The 26,927-nt window shown below is 34.8% G+C and overlaps 2 protein-coding genes across 2 annotated transcripts; one reads left to right on the top strand and one right to left on the bottom strand.

Moving 5' to 3' along the window:
* Nucleotides 1–4,910: 4,910 nt before the first annotated feature.
* LOC128989629 (meiotic nuclear division protein 1 homolog) lies at nt 4,911–19,031 on the top strand. The gene is made up of 6 exons (XM_054411577.1): nt 4,911–5,060; nt 12,360–12,452; nt 13,421–13,557; nt 15,211–15,316; nt 16,093–16,239; nt 18,740–19,031. The coding sequence occupies exons 2-6, from the start codon at nt 12,363–12,365 to the stop codon at nt 18,875–18,877; spliced, it is 618 nt and encodes a 205-aa protein (XP_054267552.1). The 5' UTR covers nt 4,911–5,060; nt 12,360–12,362; the 3' UTR covers nt 18,878–19,031.
* LOC128989630 (zinc finger HIT domain-containing protein 1-like) lies at nt 7,900–21,682 on the bottom strand. The gene is made up of 4 exons (XM_054411578.1): nt 21,558–21,682; nt 11,119–11,468; nt 9,746–9,836; nt 7,900–8,779 (listed from the first exon to the last, which is right to left on the bottom strand). Exons 2-4 carry the CDS (start codon nt 11,276–11,278, stop codon nt 8,551–8,553), a joined length of 480 nt encoding a protein of 159 aa, XP_054267553.1. The 5' UTR covers nt 11,279–11,468; nt 21,558–21,682; the 3' UTR covers nt 7,900–8,550.
* Nucleotides 21,683–26,927: the final 5,245 nt, after the last annotated feature.

The raw sequence follows: 26,927 nt of genomic DNA, 5'->3' as shown, positions 1-26,927 counted from the left end.
ATTTAGAATGACTGAAATAACAAGAAATAAATTGTAAAATAAACACGACCTATACAGTGCACCGGACAGAACTGAGTGAAAATTTTGAAACCTACGTTTTAATGTCCCTGGCCTTTTACTTCGTAGATACTGTATTTGTAGTATATTATTATGTCTTTTAATACTTTTTGGGACGAGGGCAACATGTTACAATAATTTGTTTGGTTTTAAGTAGGTTCTAGGTATTTTTTCGTATTTTTAAATACTCGAAATTGACGACCATCGTGAGAAGCCATATTTTTATGTCATCAATAGTTATTAAACTTACAAAAAATGAGCATATAATAATTTGGTTTTCATTACAAACTAACTACCATACCATGACAAAATAGGTCTGTCCCTCGATTTGACGTCCCGACCATAATGGCACAATTTGCAACTTTGGAACACAACAGTGGCAATCCTGGCAGCGATGATAACGTTAGTTGGTTGTAGAGACTGGTTCGGGATGTGCGTTAGTTTTGTTGTACCGGTAGTTTTGCAGTAAAAAAATTTAGTACAAGATGAATAGATATAGGTAACTTTGTGCTTTTTGTAATTTTGGTGTGTCAACGACCGTACATAGTCATGTAATAAAGTAGACATGGTGTTAATTTTTGTTGATATGATATTTTTATTGCTACGTTAACCTAGAAATCCATTTTGCCCCCTCCGCAAACATGAGGTGTAAGGCTGCCACCAGGGCAGAGCCAAATAATGCGTGATTTCATGACCAAAATAGCTTTATCAATTGTACTGTGTTATGGTCGTGAAAGTAAATTTTAATATCATTGTAAATTGCACAGTTTAGCTTAATTGCAACAATTTTTTTTTCTTTTAACAGTACAATTAATTTAAGTATTTAAAAACATAGTTTTTTTTTACTATTTTTACATAGAGAGGTATCTTTATTGCCTCATATAAGTTAAAGCTTATAGTGTATAGGAGTTATATGTGTAAAACTATTACATTTTAAAAATTAACTATGGTTTATCAAGTCTTGTGGAATATTATTTATAACCAGAGTAGTGGAGGGAGTAGATTCTCGTTAATCACCAATTCCAGACCATAACACTTGTCCCTGTCCCCAACGTTGATGATTAATTTGGATCATAAAATGTTCAAAAATTGATATATCATCATATTCCAAGTTTTATACACACAAGGAGGACGCCTCTTTAAAAAAATAAAGGGTTTTCATATATTGGGAAGGTTTTTTCGGAGCTATACAAACTTAAAGAGATTTTTTCAGCTTTTTTCCAATTTTGTTATTTTGTTATTTTTATTTTTAATATACCAAAAGCTTAGTGAGCTGTTTATTGAAAAATGGCCTTAAAACTAAATCTATTTACAGCAAAACAGATTTATAAAAATGCCATTAACTATTTTTAATATTTATTTTTGCGTTCGTTATGGTCGTGACAGAATTTTGTCTTTTTCCGTCAAAGATGCTGTATTAATAAAAAAAAGCACCAAAGATATTGCGTTACCATGGACATTTTATGAAACTTCAAATGGCAATGAAATAAAAAAAAATTAAAAACTTTCCGAAAAAGAGAAAACCGTTATTATAAAGTGTTTTTCTTGAAAACGTACGTTTTTTAATTTTCACTCAACCAACAATAAAACTAACTGGCTTCTGCTGTTCCTAGGATGATAAATCTACTAAAGGTGTGTTATCTATTTTATAAGTTATCGCCGTTTGTCTCTGTTCCTGTCAGTATAAAAATGACCATACAGACGTAGTTGTGTAGTTAATCTTCAAGGGTTTCTCTCAGAGCTTCTCACAGTGTTTTAAGCGTAAAAGCATTCACATCACTAGTACATTCGTAAAGTGTCTCTCCACAGTAAAATAACAAACCAAATTATTGTATGTCTCATTCTGGCTGTTTGTCTAGTTTGATAAATAATGAACATCTTTGGGTCTTTTGGCAAGTACAGAGGATCGTTTGTGTATCATACTAATATTATAAATGTGAAAGTTTGTGTGTTTGTTTATTTGTTTGAAGTTCAATCACGCATTAACTACTGGTCGGATTGTGTTGAAATTTGGTACAATATAGCTCACATTCCCGATTAACATAGACAATATATTCTTCTTACCTCACAAAATCCTTTCGGGCTCCGCCCCAGCGGCTCTAGAGTTTCCCATGTTAACCTTATGAGTATTCATATTTAAAAGGAATTAAATACATTATTACATTGATGTTCAGTGTTTATCAGTTACAGTGGTTCAGTTAATATTCACTGGAGAAGGTAAAGTGTACTTTTAATTTATAGCTCCTATTTCATACATGTAGATTATTTCCCTAGTAGGTTATGTGGTGCTGTTTTTATGCTTCTAAAAGAAAATTTTTCACTAAAAACTGCAGTCTATCCACTCAATTTGCAATAAACTGGTAGAACATGATTATACAACAAAATTTTTAACATAAAACTTGTTTAAAATTTAGAAAAATATCAATTATTTAGGATCACAAACAGTCAGACTGTATCAAGTTAACCTCACTTTGGTTTTTCCGGGTTTTCCATGTAACACTCGATATACAGAGTGTTATATGGCGTAAAATTTGATTTCTTACCATTTTATACCCTGAAAACCTCAAAATTCCAACAAAACATAAAGTAGCATATGGTATCTATTATTCCGTTTCATAGAAGGCTGTGGTGCAAATATGAGTGTTTTTGGATTTTTTTACTCAAAAAACCTCCTAATTACACATGCTAACAGAAACTTTTTAAAATAGCGTAGCTAAAAAAAACAAGCAACCATAGTTAACCACATTTATTGTTTGATAAAGGGTTAGAGGGAAAATTTCCAATACATATTCATAAGTGAATGTACCATAGTTTTGAGTCCTTATTTGACTAAGGATAAGGAGGAGTTGGCATGGGATCTTGATAACTTTATTATTGTAATTTGGTTTAATACAATAAACACATCCTCTAAGATTGAGTTTTACTAACTGTCTTGATTAGATCATGTAAACCGGTTTTCATGTGGTTTTGTGGGGTGGAATATGAATTTGTTGCATATTCATCATGAAAACATCCAACAAAATTCAGATATTTTCAGCTCTACCGGTACATATTCTTTAAAGACACCAAGAGAGTTGTCAAGATCCCTTTTCTTTAGTTTGCTGGCGATGTAAAACTGTTTTTGGAAAGTTGCTTCCCTCCATGACTTTGCTCAAGGCTCTCAGCCAAGACTTGACCAAAGATGATGGCAAATCCCACCAAGAATAAGTTGAAAATTGTTAGCATTAAATACAATTCTCTGGATATTGAATATTTCCTAGGTTCTTATTGACTCGTCATATGAGTCTGTGCCAGATATTCACCACATCTGCGCCAAGACTTCTGGCATTCTTGAAATGATCTGCTCTGCAAGACACTGTTTGAGCATCCATGCTGATCCATGACTGCTAGATCCAGTATACATGTAATTTCTATGTGTGACAACAACTAGGTTACTACTGTGTATTCTGGTCGGCTTTACCAGCGCAGCCTTATTCACAGTCTTCGTTTCGTCCCAATACGGGAAGAATGAGCGTACACCTAGTACGGTTTACCAACAGGGTGCAGAACCATTAGTTCTTTACACATTTATGACAACAGCTAATTTGAACCAAGCAGCAACAAAAACCTGAGTGTGAGAACTTTACTTCTTTCTATTGTTTAAATGAAGTGGTAGAACATCATGGCTATGGTAGATGTTCTATATACTATAGGATACCGTAGATTATAGTACCTAACCCAAATCTTCTCAAAACGTGTCCTCTCTCATTGCAAATGCAAAGCACGAGTATTTAACTACAATAAGCATTGTATACCAACCCCGTACGAAGGACGGGTACTCAGCTAGTACTTAATATTTTACAGCATTAAGACATAGATAAAACGATAAAACAATGCCATAGTAGATTTCTAATCCTAATGGAACAGCTGAAGCCAATTAATGTTAGTTCGACTCAAGTCCGGTGCACTGTTGTAGATGTCGTGTTTTGTTTACAATATATTAAGTTTCTTGTTATTTAAGTAATTTAAAACCTCGATCAATCAACTAAAACTGTTATATGTATACCAAGTACTCAGTTGTATAATTTATTGTTGTACATTGATCTAATCATAAAACAATAACTAACTCGTCCCCTAGTTATCAACCAACCTAACAGTAAAGCATAAGTTATATGTATATCTCAGAATCCCTTATTTCTTATTATGGTAATACTGAACTTATACTACTTGTGTTATATTGCTTTTTTCGTATCCAACAAAATTATACTATTTTAAGCACTTTTTACCTTTGACACATTTGGGGGAAACGCCTCTTTCACCCTGAAAATCGCGTTTGAAAATCGAGAAAAATGCTAAAAATTGGCAATTTTAGGCGCTTGATAAACATTTTTTACTTTAAAGTAAATGGTATTTTTCCTATTATTTAGCTAGCCTATTTCAAACACTCTTTTCCTCTTCCACTTTTTTGGCAAACTCCTAACTTATTTCACCCAAAAAAAACGCAATTGAAAATCGAGTAAAGCTTATTGACTTGTGTAAATTATATGTCTATGATTAAGGATAGCTAATAGCTAAGCTACAATAAGTGGATGGTTACAATATGATGATTGGATTATGGATGCTTCGATGGATGCATACAATGGGAATTTATGTTTTTATGCTCACTGATTGTCATATAAAAATAATGCCCAATAATTGTCAATAACACAATTTTAAAACAGGAGACGAGCTGCATGGCACCAAATCAGTTTAAGCTAAAATTGCTTACAATTTAGTCAAAAAAAGGTTTCATACTGTACTTGGACTGGGAGCTGGCGGGAATTTCGTAAATAAATAAGCAAATCAGCAAGAAATTATAAAGAAAAAAGAAAAGGGTGTGATGACTGGATGAGGTTACTTATGTACACGTTTTTCGATTAATTGCCTATGTTTGATTAACAAATAATGATATTATTTCAACGTTACATGCCGGAAATCATTGCTTAAAGTTCTTGTAGATTTAGTGTACTTCAAAACTTTGTACGGTAATTACAATATTGTTAAATTATTTTATGATAGGATTCAGTGAAAAGGGCTAGTTTAGTTGTTAGGCCTAAGTTAGTAGTTAACTATTCCTGGCAAGGTAGACAGTGCCGTACAAACCTTATTAAACTTAGGGTTGAACAATGCATATTCATTGCTAATTCTGTTAACATACCAGTTGGAGTCTTGCTATCAAACTTTGCCTAGCATTTTCAAAGTAGGACACTTGATGGTTGAATAGGCCTAGCCTAGGCTATGTGACAGGAACGGTTCTAACATAGGATATAAAACAGTTTTAACATTATAGGTCTTGTCATTGCATTGCAACACTGAGACACAAGAGTGCATCGTTAAAGACATAGCCTAATAATACTAAAAAGAGCTGCTCTGCCTCTCAACAGCACTGTTAAGAAGTAAGATAAGTAAGGCTTAAACAGTTTCTAACACAATACACCAAGCTTACAGTATAGGTTTTCTGCGTACAACTGCAGGTACAGAAACTTATTACAATAGCTAATGTTCAGCCTTGTTGCAGACAGCCATCTTCAAAGCAGTTTACGGTTCAACAGGATTTTTTGTTCTTGTCGGTTTCAGGTTGCTATCTACTAGGCCTAAACCTAAGTTGCTATGTTAAGACCACCTTACCACTTACCACACAATAAGGTGTAGAGACTTTATTATTTTGCTTGTACTATTTCATTTTACTGTTTCTCCTTTAGCGGTATAGTGCGTAGATGTGTTACCCGTATAAGAAAATGTTCTGATGTTCCCAACATATTAGGGTATTAATATTCTTTGGGATTTGAATCTGAGAAACGGCCTTGGACTGATGTTCATAATATGACTTAATGGTAAAAATAGTCATTTCCCTACTTTCCTGGAACCTACAGGTAAATGACGTTTGATTCTGGTGAAAATGTTCTTGTTCGGATATGTTAGGTTTGGATTTAGGAAGGCCTGGCTGCATGGCCTACTATAGTCCTCGCCACCCTACATTAAGTTGAGACAGCCAAAGGCCGTACTAGATGTACGCCGTGCGGCCTTGCGCTGCCTCAACTTAGGGTGGCGAGGACTATAACTAATGCATTCACAAGTCGTTTTGGTTATAATCACAAAAAAAATAATAACCACATTCTAGAGTCTATTGTTGTTCTGTAGGTTATGTAGGCTGGTTAAACTTCAAATGCTACCAAACTTTGTTATTTCCTGATTGGTATATTAAGTCATTACAGTTTACTATTTTTCACACATAAGTTTGTTTGTGGTTTTATATTTACATTGTAACTTACCCATTCAATTTTGTATTAACTTCTGATGTTTGGGACCTGTAGACAAGGATGTAGCTAGAGTATGCCCTTGGCAAATAGTACTTGCGGATTTTTTTTTTTAATTTTAGATGCAAAATGGTAAGTTTTCCATGTTTTAGCAAGTTTTTTACAAATATCTCATAGATTTTTTTTAGGTAAGTTAGCATGCCGCGATATAATTTTGTTGTCAAAATAAAGGTACAACTGTTCTCTAGGGAAATGCATTTTGATTTTTTTTTAAACAAACTCTAATTATCTGTAAACAAATTGATAAACTTAACACTTTTTTGCTAAGTTTACAATTTTTTTACAAAAAATTTAAGTTAAGTGTTTTCAAAAAAATAAAAAGGCATTTCCTTAGAGAACAGTCAATAGGCTACCTTTAATTTGTCAGCAAAATTATATTTTTTGAACCACCTGGGAACTCGTTAAGCGGTCACAAGTTTAACATTAGTCTTATGGTACTATCTTCAAGGTCGCAGCACAACTGAAAACGCTTAAGCCTAAAAAAATTAATTTACTTACAAAAAATAGACATAGGCCTGTAACAAAAAGTAGTTTGCAGCATCATCTTAAGCGTGATGTACCATACATATATTAGTATGTACATAGTTTGAACCGGTACAACAGTGTTTAATAATTTTTTTACGGGTTCCCTTTTTTATACATAGTGCAGCAAAGAGGCCGACCTTTGAGCACACGATCCGTAGGCTATTGTCTATTAAAATCAATAACGACACAAAAATGACTAAAAACTTCAGAAGCAATAGCCTAATATAAGATAAAGCAGTCTGTGACCAGGTTATGGCGGGTTGGGCGCCTCGTGGTCACTACTACTACTCACTTTTGATCAGATAAAAGACAAAAGCGCTGCAGCCCTGATAACTGTCGGCCGTCCCACCAAAAAATTTCCCGCCTTGCAGTTCACACTGAAGTAGGACGGCAGTTCACCGTACAACAAACAAATGCGGTCCGCTCTTTCCCATTCTCCCATAATTATATTATTCTACGTGACGAAGTATGGAAGTAGAAACGCCAGAAAACATATTTATTCTTTTTTTCTTGTTGGGGCAAACCTGACTAGCCTAGCCTAATTCTACCCCATCGGGTACTGACTCTCCATGAGCCCAACTATCTTTGCAAGAGGCTTTCTGTTTGTTTGGGATCATGTAGAACACGTCATGGTGGGGGGCTTCACTTTCCAAGGGTCACCTTGAAATTGGGAAAGAAAAGTTTCTCTTATTTTGGACCCACATTGTACAACGGACTACCCGAGAGCCTAAAAACCATTGCATCCAGCAATACCTAAGGTTTAAAAAGTTCTTAAAATATATAAGTTTTTAGTTATAAGTACAGTAGTTACATTACAAAAGTTGTTCTGAAAAACTTATATGTATCAGAGAAACACTGGCTAATAAAGACATTTTATTTATTTATTTTAGAAATATAAGTTAAAAACATTAAAATGGCTGCTATTAAAGTTGAATCAAGACATGGGTCTCTTCTACCTTACATACATACCAAATTTCATAAAGTTCGGTTAAAAAAATTCAAAGATAAAAAGGCGGATATCTGGTTAACGAAGTGATTTATGAAAAACCATTATTCTTGATTTTCTCTTTATTTTGACCCAAGGAATCACTACGTAAATTATGTTCCCACCTTTTTCGAACACCCTGTATAGGGTGTAGACTAATAATGATTGTTTAGTAGGTTTTTTATTCCAAGCACATTTACATGAACAAAAACAACTAATATTGGAATGGATGATATAAAAAGCTACAACAACTATTTAAAGGTTGATTTCTTTGCTCTATCAACAAGTTTTTTTTTTCATAATGACTTCCCATCAGACCATTTTCTTATCCAGATTTTCTTACAGAGTACTGCAATAACAATAATTAAAAGTATTTTTTACATTTTATTAGATGACCAACACAAACCTACAAACTGGTAAAAATGACAGTATTTTCATTGAAACATAAAAAAGGGTACGTCCAGTAACATTCGCCATTTAATAAATTTAAAACTAAGGCCATAAATATTTACACCATCTATTCACTTTTAATTAACTTTTCATTATCTATTCAAACACTTACAAAAGTTAATTATTTAAATTTGTTAAAAAAACTATTTAAATATCTAATATATTGAAAAAGAGTCTAAAATATTTTTAACAGTTTTTTTAAGCAGTCCACTTGAGGCACCGGGTATCTAGATGTGTGCCTAGACAGCGAGTACAGCAGTATCTGGCTCCACAAGGTATACAAGTGTAGTTGCTAGGGAATCCGCAGACCGCGCAGAAGTGTCGCTCAGGCAGTTGGGACGGCATGGCCTGCGCAGACATGTAGTTTGGTGGGTCAGGGTGGTAGGCTCGGTCCTCCTCCACTAGCTGCATTAGGGTCTTCCGGAACCTAAAGGCAATGATGTTAGATTTTGACACAAGAAATAACATAATAATAAATGAAAATACTTCTTTCCGGCAAACTTAAGACCTCATGGCCCTATCGTGTGGAATAGTATATCATGAACAAAAATAATTTACACCCATGTGTAAGATAACTAATAACCTAAATTTTGTCACTAGGGCCTTAAGTAATTCTTTACAGCTCAAGCCAAGTCCCCATTAGAAAAAAACAGGCCATGCTCCAGCACGGGCAGTACAACACTACGTCACAGTGGTGGATAGTTGTACTAAACTCTTACCATTAAAATCTTACGAACGGCCAGCTTGTTTATTTACCTAAAACATATGGGAATGGCGATCGCAATGAATTTATCAATGAAATCTATCCACTAGTGTGACGTAATGGATCCTACAGCATGGCCTGTTTTTATAGTGGGGCCTTGCTCTAGCTCAACTTAAACATGAAGTTGGAAAATGAGTGAAGGTCGAAAGACACTTTTTGCCTGAGTGATAAACTATATTTTTTTGTCACAATGCAATCTGCATTCTTCCACAAAAAGAAATAATAATTTCATATTTTATCACTGAAAATCATTCATATTTCATTCTGTCTAAAACAACAAAAAGTCAATAAAGGGGTTTATTTTTACTGACATATACAATTAAAACAATGATAAACAAAAAAAAATGTTAATAATTATGATATATGTTTGTTAATTGGGAATATTTTCTGTGGCGAATTTAGCATACAAATTTATAGCTATTTAAATGTGCACCTAATGTCCTCCTTGACTCTAGCTATGTTTTCCTTAGTAGGATAATAGCTAGCCTATTTTACTTCCACTACCATAGCCTCCTCTAATACTAGGCCTTAAATAAAGTTCAATTTGTTTTCCTAAAATACAGTCAAACGTCATAAACTCACAGATTTTTAGCCTTAATTTTATGTCACTGCTTGTATACTTCGATTTACCTTTGCTTGTAATATTCAGCGCTTCTAGTCTTTTTCTTTCTTCCTCTTGATTCTAATGTTTCTTGGAATTTCGGTGCTTTCTTACTCATCACTAAAACATTAAATGTTGTGTTTTATTAATAATTTAAAATGTAATATAAAAAAAACTGGTAATATTTTCCATTATAAATTTGCAATGATAAATTCTAGTTTAGGTGGGGGTAGGTCTACTGGGATACAAATCCAAGACATTGCTGCCATGGTTTGACATAACGTCATGCCACTGACACATCAAACACTTAGCTTATTAAATTTAATAATCCTCAAGAAGTTTAGGAAAGCAGTATAAAAATTGGAATAATGGACATTAACTACTTTTATCCTGGTTAGGTTAAAGTCATAAAAACTACAGTAACAATTCATAAAGCCGACAGAATTAAATAGGCTAAATACAGTTATTTATATGTATATTTTTACATTTTCCTTTCACCACCTTTAGCTTTAAAAAACTATTTAGGAGGGCTAGATGTTCTATAGGGTATATTTTTGTTAGTACGAACATTCCCTTTGACTAATCCGGCAGTATTTCTTAGTTTTAAACCACAAAAGATACCTGAAAATTAATTAATAAATGATAAAGCAATTCAAACTATGTCAGCTGGGTAACAGGCTTCTATTTGCAAATATTTAGGCCGGGCTTATGCTGGGACGCACGCAGCGCAACGCAGCACACACCAAATGCTGTGTCACCATGTTTCCTTACGACGCTGTGTAAGCTGAGACCCAGGCGTGGGTCGGCATGTCTCGGTTTGTAGTACAGACACAGATTTTTCGACACACGCCACGCAATAAAGTGATAGATGGCAAGAAGGGAGCCTCTGATTGATTCTGTACCCGAATTATCTGTGATGTATGATATTAACGATGCGAAAAGACATGATCAAACTATCAGAAAAAAGCTTTATAATTAGATAAATGTTTTCTCATTTTTGGCCCTAAATAACATGATACAATTTTTCTTAAAATCATTTTAAATCTAAAAAACAGTAGTATACAAAAGCTGGTATACTAGTAACCTTAATAATAACAGAGAAAATTAAGAAAAAAAACTGAAGATTTAAAACTTTTAAAATATAAAGCCATTTAAATAGGGGAAATTTAAAATCCCCTTGAAGTATTTAATGTAGGGTAGTTGCTACCATCGACGATCTTGGTGACTGCGTAGTGCAAGTGTTGCATGTTCTGGGCTTCAACATGCGCTAGTCAAAATGCTGCGTGACTTGCGTGCATTGAGTTAGGTTACATTAAATTTACTTCAAACTACTAGGGCGATGTTTACTTATCTTAGAACGGACGTTTCTAAATAATGTTCTTATTTATTTTGAGAGGCTTACCAAGATCAGCATGAGGATCATCATGGTAGTTGTCTTGCTCAAGTGCCTCAAGAGCTTTCCGAGCGCGACGCCGTCGTGTTGCTTCGTCCAACACCCGTCGCTGGTTAGCATCCTTGATGCGTCCTGACACACGATCTCCTTTTGCTACCTGGCTAGTCATATTCACTTCTTATTTCTCGACCAATGGGAAGCTGATCTGGTCCATCAAGTCGTCCACCCTTGCTTGCAATACATCCAATATATCTGCAGAGATGAACAAGTGAGTTTCATCCAAATCCTGAATAATAAATTTTCTTCCGAGAGCAACTGTTTCGTCCAAATGCAGCAGAAATTGTTTCATAGCATGGTCACTGAAAAAACAAAGTAAAGAATCATATTAGCTTTGATTTTATGTACGATCAGGAATTTATGTAATGCGTGGAATTAAATGGATAGGAGGACAGTAAGCAGCTAATACTGCATATTATGCCTTAGTAGAGTCCCACATAAGATATGGTTTAATGGTCTGGGGTGGAACCACAGAGCAGAACCTTAAGGTTGTAAAAGAATACTGCGACTTCAGAAAAAAGCTATAAGAACGCTAGCTGAACTCAGCTTTACAGAAAGCTGCAGGGAAGCTTATAAATCACTAAAATCATGACTGTGATATCACTATACATCCTTGCAGTGATTAACTATATTGAACAGAGTGAGCTTGCAAGAGGAAAAGATTCTCACTCCCACAACACTCGAAGAGCTACAGACTACCTTCTCCCAGCTCACCATACAACTCAATACAGCAGGAAGCCTACCTACATGGGACGAAAGGTCTTCAATAGCCTGCCCAACCACTTGAAGATCTTAAGAAATCAAGACCTGAAGAGGAAACTCAAAGACTTGTTAATGGATCAACCATTCTACTCACTAAGGCTGGGGCCACACGGGCATTTTTTCACGCACAAACGCAGCGTGAAAATACGCGAAAAATATGAGCAGCGTTAAATGAAATGGGGAGTGCCTGCAGTAGCGGAGGCCTATTCGTTTAAATGTTACTCTAATTTCTCGCGTGTTTTCACGCTGTGTTTGTGCGTGGAAAAACTCCCGTGTGGCCACAGCCTAAAGGAATTCTTTGATAAATATTGTTAAGCAAGATGAAAATTCAAATTACAATCCATGTATATTCTTAAAGAAATCTCAATAAATAAATTTGATTGATCGATTGATTGATAAATAAATAAAATTGGGTATTTGCTTTGTTTCAGAAAATGTCAAAACGGAAAGGAGTCAGTGCTGAAGAGAAAAGGACACGCATGCTACAATTATTCTATGAGAAAAAAGAGTTTTTCTCTCTGAAGGTCAGACTTTGTCTAGCAGTAATAAAAATCGTTGCAGTAGACACTTTCAATCCCATCTTGATAACAAATTAATACAGGCCAGTCTAAATGAACTGAATATTTGATTTCTCAGACCAGCTTGTTAGCTTTGTATCATTTACGTTTCAATAAAATTTGGTTTGAAATAACCAATAATTTAGCCTAAATTAGTTTTGGTTATTTTTATCTTGCTAGATAAAGTTAAATAAAAGGCTAAAAATTAATGAAAATTATATCATATACCACAAGTGTTGTATCAATAAAAAGACAAACACCTATTGATTACCTATCTGATGAGATATGCCATAGCGTCCTCTAATTCAAGACCTAAGCGTGTGTGTGGCAATGCCTAATACCATGGTAATAAGAAACTTATAAAAATAAACATTATGCATTTGCTCCACTGTAAATTAAATTAGTGCAAAAGCTATTTTTGTTTGCCATTTGTCTCGCTGCGGCCTAGTATCAGAGGAGTCGTTTAAGAATACCTCATCCTCATCACAATATTCATAACATTCAAGAATATCTAGATCATTTTAAATAATTGAATTCTCTGTGAAGGAATGCAAAACCACATCAGTTTGTACAGTACCAACTAAGTTACCTATGTGCATTTTGATAAAATAATTTAAATATAAAATAAATACTGTTCATGATAGGCCTAATAGAAATTCAGCTTTATTTCCTATTGAACTGAAATAGTCAAGTAACATAATATTGAGTGTTGTAAAACACAAAAACATTGACCAACTCTAACTGTACATGATTTAACAGCAGAATTAATTAAAGGTTAGTACACAGTAGTATCAAGAGATAGGATGCCCATGAAGCAGAGCAATGACAGATTCCGTTCTGAGAGAACAAACGATAAAGCGGAGGGAGTCTACTTTGAGGGAGCAGCAAGAGTAAATTTATCTTTTCTTCTCATTTATCCAATAAAATATTTCCAGGAATTAGAAAAGATTGCTCCAAAAGAAAAAGGAATAATTGCCCAGTCAGTCAAAGATGTTGTTCAAAGTTTAGTTGACGATGGTTTGGTGGACACAGACAAAATCGGTACTTCAATATATTTCTGGTCATTCCCAAGGTAAAAAAATAGATTATACTGTAGGCCTTACAGATGTTTCTCATGTTTGTGGGTGGTTCAACTTAGGGTTGCCACCCGTCCCGATTCTGTCAAGACAGTCCCGATTTTGGTTCCTTATGTTATGCCCGTATTTAAGCCTATGTTAATCCGGGGGGGGGGGATGCCATGTCCTGATTTTTCCCTAACCTAGGATGGCAACCCTGGCTTCAATATGCACCTAATAGTTGAAAAGTCAAACCTATTTATTTTGACCTGTTCTCACTATTTTTCCACCGTAGTGTTAAATAAATGACAATTAAGAGTAAACTATATTTTTGGCTGTGGGAGCCGTATTTCACTGCAATTAATTAAAATATTTAAACTGTTGAATTAATTTTCAAGCTATATAGATCATGTTAAAAAGCTTATTAGTGGCTAAAACGTAATACAACATTGCAGTAAGATGTCTAGTGTACACAAAAATCATTGTTCGGGGTTCTACAAAACTTCATGAAATAAGCTTTACATAGAATATATAATTTAAAGATGTAATTTGCCTTTAATATAAAGGCTACTTACAGTCTTCGCTATCCTGATTAATTAAGCACTATGACTGTTTCAGAGATAACTCCATCGTCCGTCATCATACACTAAACTGAGTCACTATTTACATATTTACATTTTTTACATGGTTTCTTCCTTTCCATTGCGTCAAATATATAATACATACAACACACGACAGAGAATGAAAACATGAAGTCAGCACGTGCACGGCTAAAAACTGACGACCAACTATGGAGTTATCTCCGAAACAGCCGTAGTGCTTAATTAATTAATTAGGATTTTCAAAGACTGTAACTAGCCTAACTAGCAAAGTACCCGTCCTTCGTACGGGGTTGCCGTATAAGTATAAAATGCTTATTGTAGTCATACTCGTGTTTTGTGTTTGCAATGGGGGAGGACAAGGTATGAGAAAATTTGGTTCACTGTATGCTATTGTATAACACATCTACCACAGCCATAATAATGTTCTACCACTGCACCTAATTAACAGGAAAATTTAAATTACCAAATATTCAAACAATATCACAAATTATTTATAAATCAAAAACATAAGCATAACTGGAAACAATCCTATTATGTCAGTTCCCATTGTTTATCACAGCCTTTTGTTGCTGCTTGGCTCAAATTAGCTGTTGTCATAAATGAATGAAAATAATAGTTCTGCACCCTATTGGTAAACCCTATAACTTTTTAATGCTAATGAATATCATAGAACCAACTTGTGTAGTTGAACTGGCCTTACATTTTTTTTAAAGTCCCTTGGGCCACTTCACTTGTCCGTATTAGCTGAATCCGACCGGTAGTTAATGTGTGATTGAACTTAAAACAAACACACCAACTTTCACATTTCTAATATTAGTATGATTAAACCCAATCTGCCACACTGAATATTCACGTTCCATTAAGGTTAACAAAAAGTATGCTTTTTAATTTTTAAGTTTAAGAATAGTTATCAAATTTGTGAAACAAGGAAAGTTTTTTTAAAAGGTTTTCCTGACATTCTCTGACTATAGCAGAACTTTTTATTTTATATATATTTTTTTAGAGTAGTTTACCTAGCACTAAACCTTACTAAATGCTATTTACTTGTAACTATCGAGCATGTTGTAGCAAAGCTAAACACACAAGAAAAAGGAAACTGGCTGATGCATCTGAGAAGCTAGAAGGAGCTGTGAAGCGACTTAAAGTCGCAAAAGACAGTATAATAGATGCCAAGGTATGTTGACTTGTTTGCAAGTACTCTATTTAATACCCTCACGTTATTTCCCATTATACACAGCTAACTAGAATGTCCATTGGTCATTTCACGTTTAACATTCTCAAATTCAGCTAGTGTAGGCTATTGAATTTTGTCCGGGTTCAAATCCTACATATTACCAACGGCCTTTAAATTATCTGATCACACTTTGGAGCCACCCTTAAGCTCATTCACCTTTCTGAAAAATGTCTCTCAGGTTGGGAGAACAAACCTTTTATTTTTCTTGGCGCCAAAAGACAAGTGTCGTCCCCGTCCCCTGGGCTTAAGGGGTGCGAGTGGCACAGGTCAGTAAGGCACCAACATTCGATTGTGTCAGATGTCATTTTCAAGTATTTCAATTCCATTCATCATTTTTCACATAGGCCTATCACAATCAAGTTTACATTAGAAGTTTCAAGTTACACATTTTCATTTATTCATTATCATGTATACAGTATTATTATCATCATACTTCAATAAACAGTGTTTTGCAGTCTGTGCATTTTGTGCAGTCTTATATCTCAGCTCCAGAAACCAATTGCATTACGTAACATTCATTACATAAGTCATTACATTCAGTGCGTATGCGTAACATTTTTTAGAACCCCCTACTCAGTAAATGTAATTTGAATAGCCCTCGATTATAGTAATTTTATTTGAGCAAACAAACTTAAAATAAAAGTTTGGTTTTTCTGTAAAACAACTTCATTAGGGCATTGAAATACTTCTTTTATTTAGTTTATTGTATACTCAAGGTTGGACGAGAAGACACAAGTGCCAGGCAGGAGTTGATTAAAAAGATTGAACTATTGAAAGGAGAAGAGAACAAGCTGATTTTAGAAATACAAAAGTATAAAGACTCCGATCCAGAGGTGTTGGAGCAGATGAAAACTGACATCAAGGTAGGCAAAACCTTTTCCAGTTAGTTTTAAGCGAACTTCCCTATAGGGAAATAGCTATTACCGTAGGTGGCACGGTAGACCCGGGAATGATATACTATTTCATTTTGATGTCCCTAGAGACAGGGCCACCCTGAGGGCGGAGCGGGGCGACCGCCCTGGGTGCCGTGGCTAGGGGCCCGCTGCGGCTTTGGAAGGTAAATAATTTAACAATGTTATCGGCAAACCGCAAACGAATATTTTACGGGAAACTCGTAAACATATAATGAATGACAATGACTATTCTAAAAAAAGGATATATATAGCTTTCATTTTATTCATAAAATAAATACTGTTATTTAATATACAACTCGTACTATTATAGTCCAGTCAAGTAAAACATCCGTGTGTGCAAAAGGTCATGTAGTTCTGGTTTTTTAGTATGTTGTTACTGTTGTTTGTTAGGTCCTATACCACCCAAGTAAGAAACCAAGTTTGCAGCTTCGAAAGACCTGTGCTACCGGCGTAGTAGCCAAAAAATTGTAAAAAATTGTAGCGTAAAAATTGTACACTTTTTTCACTTTGTGAAATTAAATTTGGCTTGAAGGTGTAGGTAAACCTTTTAAAGAGCTTAAAAAAAACAAATGATTTAGTATATTGAAGTGTTTTTTTCCGGTTATTGGTTACAAAGAAAATTTAATAGATTCTTAATTTAAAATTCTCATGTTATTCTTACGGAGAATAAGTAAACTGCTGTGGTTTGCTTGTTTATGGATATATTTTGATCAAACTTGGCAAATGTATTTATTTTATACTAAACTATTCATATGTTACTAAAAAAACACACTTTATTACCCTCCCTGCAGCAGCAAACCTAGATTGTTAAACCTAATTTTAATTTTATTTAAATAGATTTAATTGAAAATCAAATAAGGTAAATGGAAATTTGCTTAGTCTGCAGGTTTGCTGTGGCGGGGGTATTTTTATCTAAAATCACCACCACATAGACAGGTTTCCAAAACCATAGTCTAGTTCAATGAGTGGTCTTCGTTGAACAACAGACAACTCTTACCCTAGTGTAGAAAGAGGATCACACTACATCAAATTGGCTGGGTAGCTGAGTGGTTATAGTGCTCGCCCAGTAATCAAAAGGTTGCCGGTTCGATCCTAAGAAAAGTCAGTAGCTTTTTGATGGTTCAAAACTGGACCCAGCTGTTCCTTATCATTGGGCTTTAAATAAACGATCCTGACTAATGAAACCCCTGATCTTAAGCCCCCCATACACGGGCGAGCATGTTCGCGAGCATGCTCGTGACGGTGTTGGCGACGAACATGCTCGCCCGTGTGTGGGATCCGTCGCAGCGAGCATGTTGGGCTCGGCGCTCGGCTCGTCGGACTTGACGAGCCCGAACACGAACATGCTTGCCCGTCTGTGGGGACGACCATATGTTCGAGAGCATGTTCGCCGCTGCAACATGGGTAGAGATAGGCTAAATGATTCCATCCATGTAGCCGCTACTATGATTCCAGTTACACTCGTGGACTCATTACAAGTAACCGTTCCAGTTCCAAACGATTACTTTGTTACCGCCATTACAAAGTAGCCGCAATAGACGGATTGCACTTGTAAATCATCATGGTGTTGATACTCTGATGTATTCCAGTTACAGTAATAGATTTAGAATCAATGTTTACAGAAGCTAAATAAATATTTATTTGTGTTTGTAACGCAATAAATACAAATTTAAATGGGTTTCCAAAATAGAGGGTTCATGTATATTAATACACAAATGTGTACAATCAATTCTGTAGTAATTTGTCACAATTAAATAATTCTAAGAAAGGCTAGAATAAGCAAAACTACGAGAAATGTTATTGCACAACTATGGAATTTTAACCAACATTATTTTCAAACCATGACGGATGAATTTAATCCAATAACTTAAGGCCTGGCACAAACGGCCGATATCGGCCGATTACAAAATCGGCTAAAAATAAATCGCCCCTGATTTATGTCTAAGAAATAATGCGTATGTTGCAAAAAAAACTAAATTCTGTAATTGCAGCAAAAAAGCAGGAGTAGGCTAAATAGGCTTACACACAACTTGACTGTCACAGAGCACAAGAGAAGCAAGAATAGGCCTAGGAACCGCTACCGAGCGACGAACATGTTCGCGAGCATGCTCGTCCGTCTCTTGGAAACGCCAAGCATGTTCGCGAGCATGCTCGTCCGTCTGTTGCCAACGCCGAGCATGCTTGCCCGTGTATGGGGGACTTTAGTCAGTAACAAAGCTACACAGGTCATTACACACCATTCTACACTCATCCTTCACTCATATTTGGGTTAAAATACGCACTTAGGTGGTGTCCCCATCTCATTGATTGATAATTGATAAGTCTAACCTTGATACAGAGTGCTATCTTCAGGGTTTTTTGGCTCTCATTTGGGAGTTTGTCAATAAACTTCCAAAAAAATTAAAATTTGATCATCTTATAACTAATTAATCTGTGAATGATGTTTCAGGCTCTAAAGGAAGCAATCAACAGATGGACGGATAACATTTTTCAACTAAAGTCATGGTGCAAAGAAAAATTTAGTATAGAAGAAACAACCCTAAACAAGTCATTTGGTATTCCAGCAGACCTCGATTACCTTGATTGAGTTAATTGTAAAAAATGTCAAACCAAGTAGAGTCAATAAGTTCCTAGTGTTGACAGTAAGATGTAAATTGTGTTAAGGTTTTTGTTATGTTTGTTTGTTCCTCGTGTGGTCAATAAAAGTTGCTTGTAAGATCAAATAAAAAAGTTTGAGTGTTCGTGGTGGTTCAATTTCATTGTCCTATTGAACCAAAAAGTAAGATGATTAAAAACATTGTATTCTGTGGGGCCCCATTATCATGTTTGCCGAAAAATAGATTAAGAGCTTCAGGTATCATTAACATTTGGAATGGGATTGCTGCAGTAATAGGCCCAGCATTAAATTTTCAGAAAATTTAAGGCCATTTAGTAAACAAATAATTAATTGTGACATTTACTTCAAAAATGTAATATTTTCAAAATTTGACCCTCAAATTTTTGTCCAAGCTTTTATTCAAAATTCTAAAACCGTTACTTTTTCAAGTTTTATTTTATCTCCTTAAGGTCTCACCTTATCTTGAAGGGGCATACTGAAGCCTCAAAGCACTTCATCCGGATTTATCAAATTATTGCACACCCCAATCAGTTGTTCAGAGACCTTCAATATTCAAGAAGCTGATAAAGTTCCTCCTCAAGAAGGTGACTACCGCTTGCACATTTTTGATATCGTTATTTCATTGTGTTTCACCCACTATTTAATTGTGCAAAAACAGTCTGGAAGTTGCATAAATTAATGAGTCGGTTCATTATAACCTAACCTTTACCTTCCTAATCTATCCTCACTTCAAAACACTTAATACAGTCACGAATCCGCATAAAACCCGACCTACCTTCCTCACATGCCTAAATAAGAACTGATTATTTGGTTTCAAAATGAATTGATTTGATTTCATTCCGCATTAGACCAAGTATAAACAGTTGTTTGCTCTTCTCACTCAGTCCTCACTCCTCACTCTTCACTCAGTACGAACCCGTCCAGACCACGCCATATTACCATTAGCCTACCACCTTCAATCACCGCTCAATCATCCTTAGATTTGTAATCCTAACCTTCGTTTTACGGCCACTTAGGAATCTCTCCGACAAAAACTGATTGCATTTTTGGATTCAGCGTTAAAAATACTGTAAGTAGACATATATAAAAATTACATCATATCCCAATGTCAATACGGTAAATATTTGCCAAAATTTTGACTAACTTTCCCAACTATGATTAGGCTATGGGAGGGTTTATCAGAGTTTTAACGCGATCGTATGCCAATATAACCACAAAATATTTTACTTTCCAATTATTTGGCGCCTCCCAAAATAGCCAATTGCCTCATGCCTACCGTGCCTATTTGGTAAATCGGCCCTGGTACTAGGTTGATGTCCAAGAGGTAGGTCCTAGCTATATTAACCCTCCGAGTGTCCCTTGTTTTGGCCTTAATGTCTGCCTATTTTTTGCTCATTTGCAAGGTTTTATTAAAACGGATCTGAGAAGCTTGAAAACAATGTTAATTATAGGTACTGTTCTATATACCATTTTGTTTGGAAAATCATGGGCTTCAATATTATACATAGAACATAAGGAACATTTGTTTCAAAAAAAATTTTTAGGTAAAAAAAAATTTTGGAAAATTTTCCAAAAAAAATAAGTTTGCGCTCAATGAAATTGTATAAAATTTATAGTCCTATAAATATTTGAAAATAGCCACTTTGTTCTAAATTTTATGAGGATTACAAATATATAATAATATAAGGAAGTAGATTTGCAAATAAATAAGTTATGGGCAAAAAACAGATTTCAGTACATAGCGTTTAGCTAAGAATGCATAGCCTAACCATAGCTAGGAATCTGGCTGATAATTTACATCAATATCACTACCTACTTCTTCAGGATCATCAACCAGCCCTTCAAAATCACTTAAATCTTCTTATAATGCACCACGTATATCACTACTTTTGATTTTTAACACTAAAACAATGATAAACGTAATAAAACACATCGGTCCGAGGATAACCAAGCTGTTTACAAATACGCACGTCAGCTGTCTGCTACAATATTTTCGGAACTAAAATGAATAGAGCTTAGAGACAGACCTCCGGTGAAAGCTCTGAATCTGTAAAATAAAACGATACCTAACTCGATCCAGTTCAATCCGATTTTGTCAGTCATAGAGCCTTCGCCGTAAACAGTGTTTGTGAGTCGCTGCAGCGACAAATAACACTCGGAGGGAAGATCGAATCCCGTCAGTGACACAAAATTTTGTCAAAGATTTTGCTTAGGATGCGATTTCTTCTTATAACTGTAAATAATTTGTTAGAATTTATGGCAAAAATCATTTTTCTGTATGAACAGAATTTAACCTTCATTCAATTTATTTCATTATCTATAAGTAAGTTTGGTTAGTTTATTATATAAACTTCCAGATGCCTAATTGAACCGGGTTACCGGTCGTGTATCCTCTGCCAAATAAAATAGGTACACAAGTACCGTAAGTTATTGAATCTTTATTGCAATTTCATGTAAATATTATTTAGACCCTAATTGATCAGAAAAACGTAATAAAGAATGGTCTGTGGGGATGTTAAATGTAATAACCTTGCCCAAAAGGCAAAGCTGGCCCACAGGTTAGGGTAATAGGACTAGGGCAGTGACTTAATATGTCTGTTACTCTTTCTACTTTCTGGCGTCAAGCTAATGTGTAAAAAAACGTACCTACCATTCAACAAGGACTCCTTTCATAACATTGACCATGATCGATTTGTCTTCATACCAAGCCCTTAGACTTGAAATGTTAAATAAGTATGTAAGTCTTCTTTTTAAATAAATGCTTGAATACTACAACTACTGAACTAGGCTACTTCTTTTTTTAATTCCTAACCTAACTAACTACACAACACAACAACACAACTACACTTTTTGTTTTCCTTCGGTGGGGCACACGGAAGATTTCTAGGTGCCGTTTGACGTACCGTCGTGAAGTTAGCGGCTCTTTTCATCGGCGCTTTTTCGGTTTGTAATAGATGTGGGTTGGTACGCCTGTGGGCGCCTAAAACGTGTTTTTCAGGGCTGTCGGAAACACAATTCAATGACAATACGGTGCGAAATGATGTTTTTACATTTATATAATGTCAATCATACCTTGATAAAACGTGTATACACGATAAAACTAATTAATTGGTGTATTTTAAAAGGCATATTTGAGACCGTACTGTACATTATACGTAGCTATGGCTTATCATACCGCAATCAATTAAAACTCCAAACATATAAAAGTGCATAATCTTTTTCCTAAGCCCATCACACCACCTTTAAGCTATTATAATGGTAATATACAATGTGTAGAATACTCAGTATGAATATGATTGAGGCAGTCCCCTAAATTACGAAGTTATATGGCAAAATGTATATGGTTTATAGGAACTTGCATCAGGAAAAAGTGCACAATGTTGACCCTGAGCCCATCACATCAAATTTGAGGTATTCTAATGGTAATATACAATGTGTAGAATACTCAGTATAAATATGATTGAGGCAGTCCAGTGAATTAAGAAGCTATAAGACAAAATGTATATGGTTGATAGTAACTCGCATTAAGAAAAAGTGCACAATCTTTTTCCTAAGCCCATCACATCAACTTAGAGGTATTCTAATGGTAATATACAATGTGTAGAATACTCAGTATAAATATGATTGAGGCAGTCCAGTTAATTACGAAGCTATAAGGCAAAATCTATATGGTTGATAGGAATTTGCGTCAGGAAAAGTGCACAATCTTTTTCCTAAGCCAATCACATCAATTTTGGTGTATTCTAATGGTAATATACAATGTGTAGAATACTCAGTATAAATATGATTGAGGCAGTCCAGTGAATTACGAAGCTATAAGGCAAAATCTATATGGTTGATAGGAATTTGCGTCAAGAAAAGTGCACAATTTTTTTTTCTAAGCCCATTACATCAACTTTGAGGTATTCTAATGGTAATATACTATGTTTAGAATAATCAGTATGAGTATGATTGCGGCAGTCCAGTAAATTACGAAGTTATATGGCAAAATGTATATGGTTGATAAGAATTTGCGTCAGGAAAAGTGCACAATCTTTTTCCTAAGCCCATCACATCAACTTTGAGGTATTCTAATGGTAATATACAATGTGTAGAATACTCAGTATAAATATGATTGAGGCAGTCCAGTGAATTATGAAGCTATAAGGCAAAATCTATATGGTTGATGGAATTTGCGTCAGGAAAAGTGCACAATACTTTTCCTAAGCCCATCACGTCAACTTTGAGGTATTCTAATGGTAATGTACAATGTTTAGAATAATCAGTATGAGTATGAATGCGGCAGTCCATTAAATTACGAAGTTATATGGCAAAATGTATATGGTTGATAGGAACTCGCATCAGTAAAAAGTGCACAATCTTTTTCCTAAGCCCATCACATCAACTTTGAGGTATTCTAATGGTAATATACAATGTGTAGAATACTCAGTATAAATATGATTAAGGCAGTCCAGTTAATTACGAAGCTATAAGGCAAAATCTATATGGTTGATAGGAATTTGCGTCAGGAAAAGTGAACCATATTTTTCCTAAGCCCATCACATCAATTTTGATGTATTCTAATGGTAATATACAATGTGTATAATAGTCAGTATAAATATGATTGAGGCAGTCCAGTGAATTATGAAGCTATAAGGCAAAATCTATATGGTTGATAGGAATTCGCGTCAGGAATTACCATACAGATTTTGCCTTATAGCTTCGTAATTTACTGGACTGCCTCAATCATATTTATACTGAGCATTCTACACATTGTATATTACCATTAGAATACCTCATATTTGATGTGATGGGCTTAGGGTCAACATTGTGCACTTTTACCTGATGCAAGTTCCTATCAACCATAAACATTTTGCAATATTACTGGGTAATTTAGGGGAGTGCTTCAATCATACTCATACTGATCATTCTACCCATTGTACATTACCATTAGAATACCTCAAAATTGATGTGATGGGCTTATGAAAAAGATTGTGCACTTTTCCTGACGCAAATTCCTATCAACCATATAGATTTTGCCTTAGGTCTAGCTTCGTAATTAACTGGACTGCCTCAATCATATTTATACTGAGTATTCTACACATTGTATATTACCATTAGAATACCTCAAAGTTGATGTGATGGGCTTAGGAAAAAGATAGTGCAGTTTTTCCTAATGCGAGTTACTATCAACCATATACATTTTGTCATATAACTTCGTAATTTACTGGACTGCCTCAATCATATTTATACTGAGTATTCTACACATTGTACATTACCATTAGAATACCTCAAAGTTGATGTGATGGGCTAAGGAAAAAGATTGTGCACTTTTTCTAATGCGAGTTACTATCAACCATATACATTTTGCCATATAACTTCGTAATTTACTGGACTGCCTCAATCATATTTATACTGAGTATTCTACAGATTGTACATTACCATTAGAATAACTCAAAGTTGATGTGATGGGCTTAGGAAAACGATTGTACACTCTTTCCTGACGCAAATTTCTATCAACCATATACATTTTGCCTTATAGCTTCGTAATTCACTGGACTGCCTCAATCATATTTATACTGAGTATTCTACACATTGTATATTACCATTAGAATACCTCAAAGTTGATGTGATGGACTTAGGAAAAAAGATTATGCACTTTTTAATGTTCGGAGTTTTAATTGATCGCGTTATGTCAAGCCATAGCTACGTATAATGTACAGTACGGTCTCAAATATGCCTTTTAAAATACGTCAATTAATTAGTTTTAACGTGTATACACGTTTTATCAATGTATAATTGACATTATATAAATATAAAAACATCATTTCGCACCGTATTGCCATTGAATTGTCTTTCCGACATCCCTGCAAAACACGTTTGTGGTATCCGCAGGCGTACCAACCCACATCTATTACAAACCGAAAAAGCGCCGATGAAATGAGCCGCTAACTTCACGACGGTCACTAACCGCTGACGTCACTAACTGCTGCGTCTGAAGAAACAGACAATTTTATAATTTTCTATTATTAAATTAAACTGTCATAACCTAACCAAACTAACCAAACGTGCTGATAATGGAAAAATCGAATAAAGGTTTACTAATCTAAAAAATAGTTTTGTTCATAAAATAACATTATAATTGTCTAAAATTCAATTTTATAATCTTTTAATTATAAAATTAAACTGTCATAACCTAACCAAACCAACCAAACTTGCTGATATGAAAAAATTGTTGATAAAAAGTTAGGGCCGCCGGCGGGATTCGAACCCGGATCATTCAGATTATCACTTATCAGCCCGCAACGCTATCCACTGCACCACCGAGGCCGATGGCTGAAACCGTATCGTTGCGGTATTGGTGTTCCCTCAAAGTGACGTCAGCAGTTATAGTGACCAAATGGCACCTGAGAAATCTTCCGTGTGCCATTTCGCTTTTTCCTTCCGACTTCCGATTTCTTCGTTTCGTTTCTTCATTGACTAAGGAAACAAAAGTTCTTCAAAAAGAGATGGAACCAATTAACATAGTAATAATAACTGCGATGAGGTACTGGAAATATTTTATTCATTGAATAATCAAACCATATTTTGTAGCTTGCGCAATAGTCATTATTATTTTTACACTTACTTACCCACTAAACAAAGCAAAATGTTAAAGTTTTTATAATTTCATTCTATTTATGGCAGTTAGATGAATTGACGTAAGCCTTGAAAGTAACCAACCGTCGATTTCGACGGGCTTCACCTAGTATTTAATAATCCTTGGTTTAATTGACTACCTAAATGTATAAACATATGTTCTCAATCAAATTAAATTTTTCTCTATAATAGTTAACATGTGTTGTATTAAAAAAAGTAAATAAAAGAGTTGTTGTTGTCGTTCAACCTTCCCTCTCAGAAATAAAATTAATTTACAATTTTCCATATGTATCTGGTCGTAAGTTTGTCCGACGGATTGTTGGCTGTGATAGCTATTTTACTAGCCATAGCTACATACTTCCTTTACATCGATGCATACAACGCAAATGATACATCGTCATATATTTGTGAAGATTGTGTTGCTAAGATCTGCAGGAAGTAACTAAAGAACTTCAAACAAAGAATGAAGAAGAAAGCAAGAAGGAACTAGCGTCTGAGCTGCTGGACGTGTCTGGACAGGGCGGGGACACCAAGAAACTGGACTAGATCTATGAAGACGTTATAAATTTACTGTTTATAAATAACTTTGCTGTGTTCATTTAAAATTTATTATTAAAAATTTAAAGTGAATATTGTATGAATAATTTGAAACATCCCCGGTGTGGTAAGTTTATGGCTTGTTGGGTCAAAGATGTTTAAGATGTTTTTCTCTTCATGAAATATAATATCTCAACAATAAGAATTCTATTCTAGGAAGGTCACTATCCCATCAGTCACCCTCTCAGTAACGGCGATTTCTTATACTACACTCCTGCTTTTGTTTTACAAATACTCCTCCTAAACGGCTGAAGCGATCTGTATGAAATTTAGCAGTCATAGTAATCAACCATGGGAAGGTATAAATCTGAAATGGTACAAATTGGACCACAGGGCTTTCCCTATGCGAATTTAAACTTTTAGAAATTGAACATGGACCTTATGGGCTAATTGGTTGCCATGACAGTATTTGCAAGATAACAATAAAAAGATAAACAAAAGTTGTAACATGTGTTTACCAATAAATCATCTAAACTATGTACCGATGGTAGTTAGTTTTTATTTGAAATAACAAAACAAAATCAATATTATTTAATCATTGGCTAGAAAGATTAAGAAAGAGTGACCAGCAGTTTAGAAGTTTTAGTTTTGTAGGGTTGGTAGTGGTTAGTGATAACCAGGTTCAACTTTGTCAGTTTTAAGTTCACTGGAAATATGGTCATCTAAGTTGTGGTTGCTGTAGAAAATTGTAAGTAGTTTTAATATTGTTTAGTAATAAGATTTTAACTGATTTATTGTATATAGCTTTGTAGAAATCACTTTTGGAAAAAGATGAAAAGGAATGAATAGTTTTCAAATCAATTTT

This window comes from Macrosteles quadrilineatus, unplaced genomic scaffold (genome assembly GCF_028750875.1).
Source record: "Macrosteles quadrilineatus isolate MER2022 unplaced genomic scaffold, UCM_ALF_1.0 Scaffold_3__2_contigs__length_128488019, whole genome shotgun sequence".
NCBI lineage: Eukaryota > Metazoa > Arthropoda > Insecta > Hemiptera > Cicadellidae > Macrosteles > Macrosteles quadrilineatus.
The sequence above is the reverse complement of the archived record's forward strand: the minus strand, read 5'-3'. Positions and strand labels throughout refer to the sequence as shown.

What these genes read in the sequence shown, in the direction of transcription:
- LOC128989630 (XM_054411578.1), bottom strand. Translation starts at nt 11,278, where the DNA reads ATGACTAGCCAGGTAGCAAAAGGAGATCGTGTGTCAGGACGCATCAAG. An exon ending in TGATCCTCATGCTGATCTTG is followed by an intron (nt 9,837 to 11,118) that starts GTAAGCCTCTCA and finishes TTAATGTTTTAG; the next exon opens with TGATGAGTAAGAAAGCACCG. An exon ending in GCTGAATATTACAAGCAAAG is followed by an intron (nt 8,780 to 9,745) that starts GTAAATCGAAGT and finishes CATTGCCTTTAG; the next exon opens with GTTCCGGAAGACCCTAATGC.
- LOC128989629 (XM_054411577.1), top strand. Translation starts at nt 12,363, where the DNA reads ATGTCAAAACGGAAAGGAGTCAGTGCTGAAGAGAAAAGGACACGCATG. An exon ending in AAGAGTTTTTCTCTCTGAAG is followed by an intron (nt 12,453 to 13,420) that starts GTCAGACTTTGT and finishes AAATATTTCCAG; the next exon opens with GAATTAGAAAAGATTGCTCC. An exon ending in TATTTCTGGTCATTCCCAAG is followed by an intron (nt 13,558 to 15,210) that starts GTAAAAAAATAG and finishes AGCATGTTGTAG; the next exon opens with CAAAGCTAAACACACAAGAA.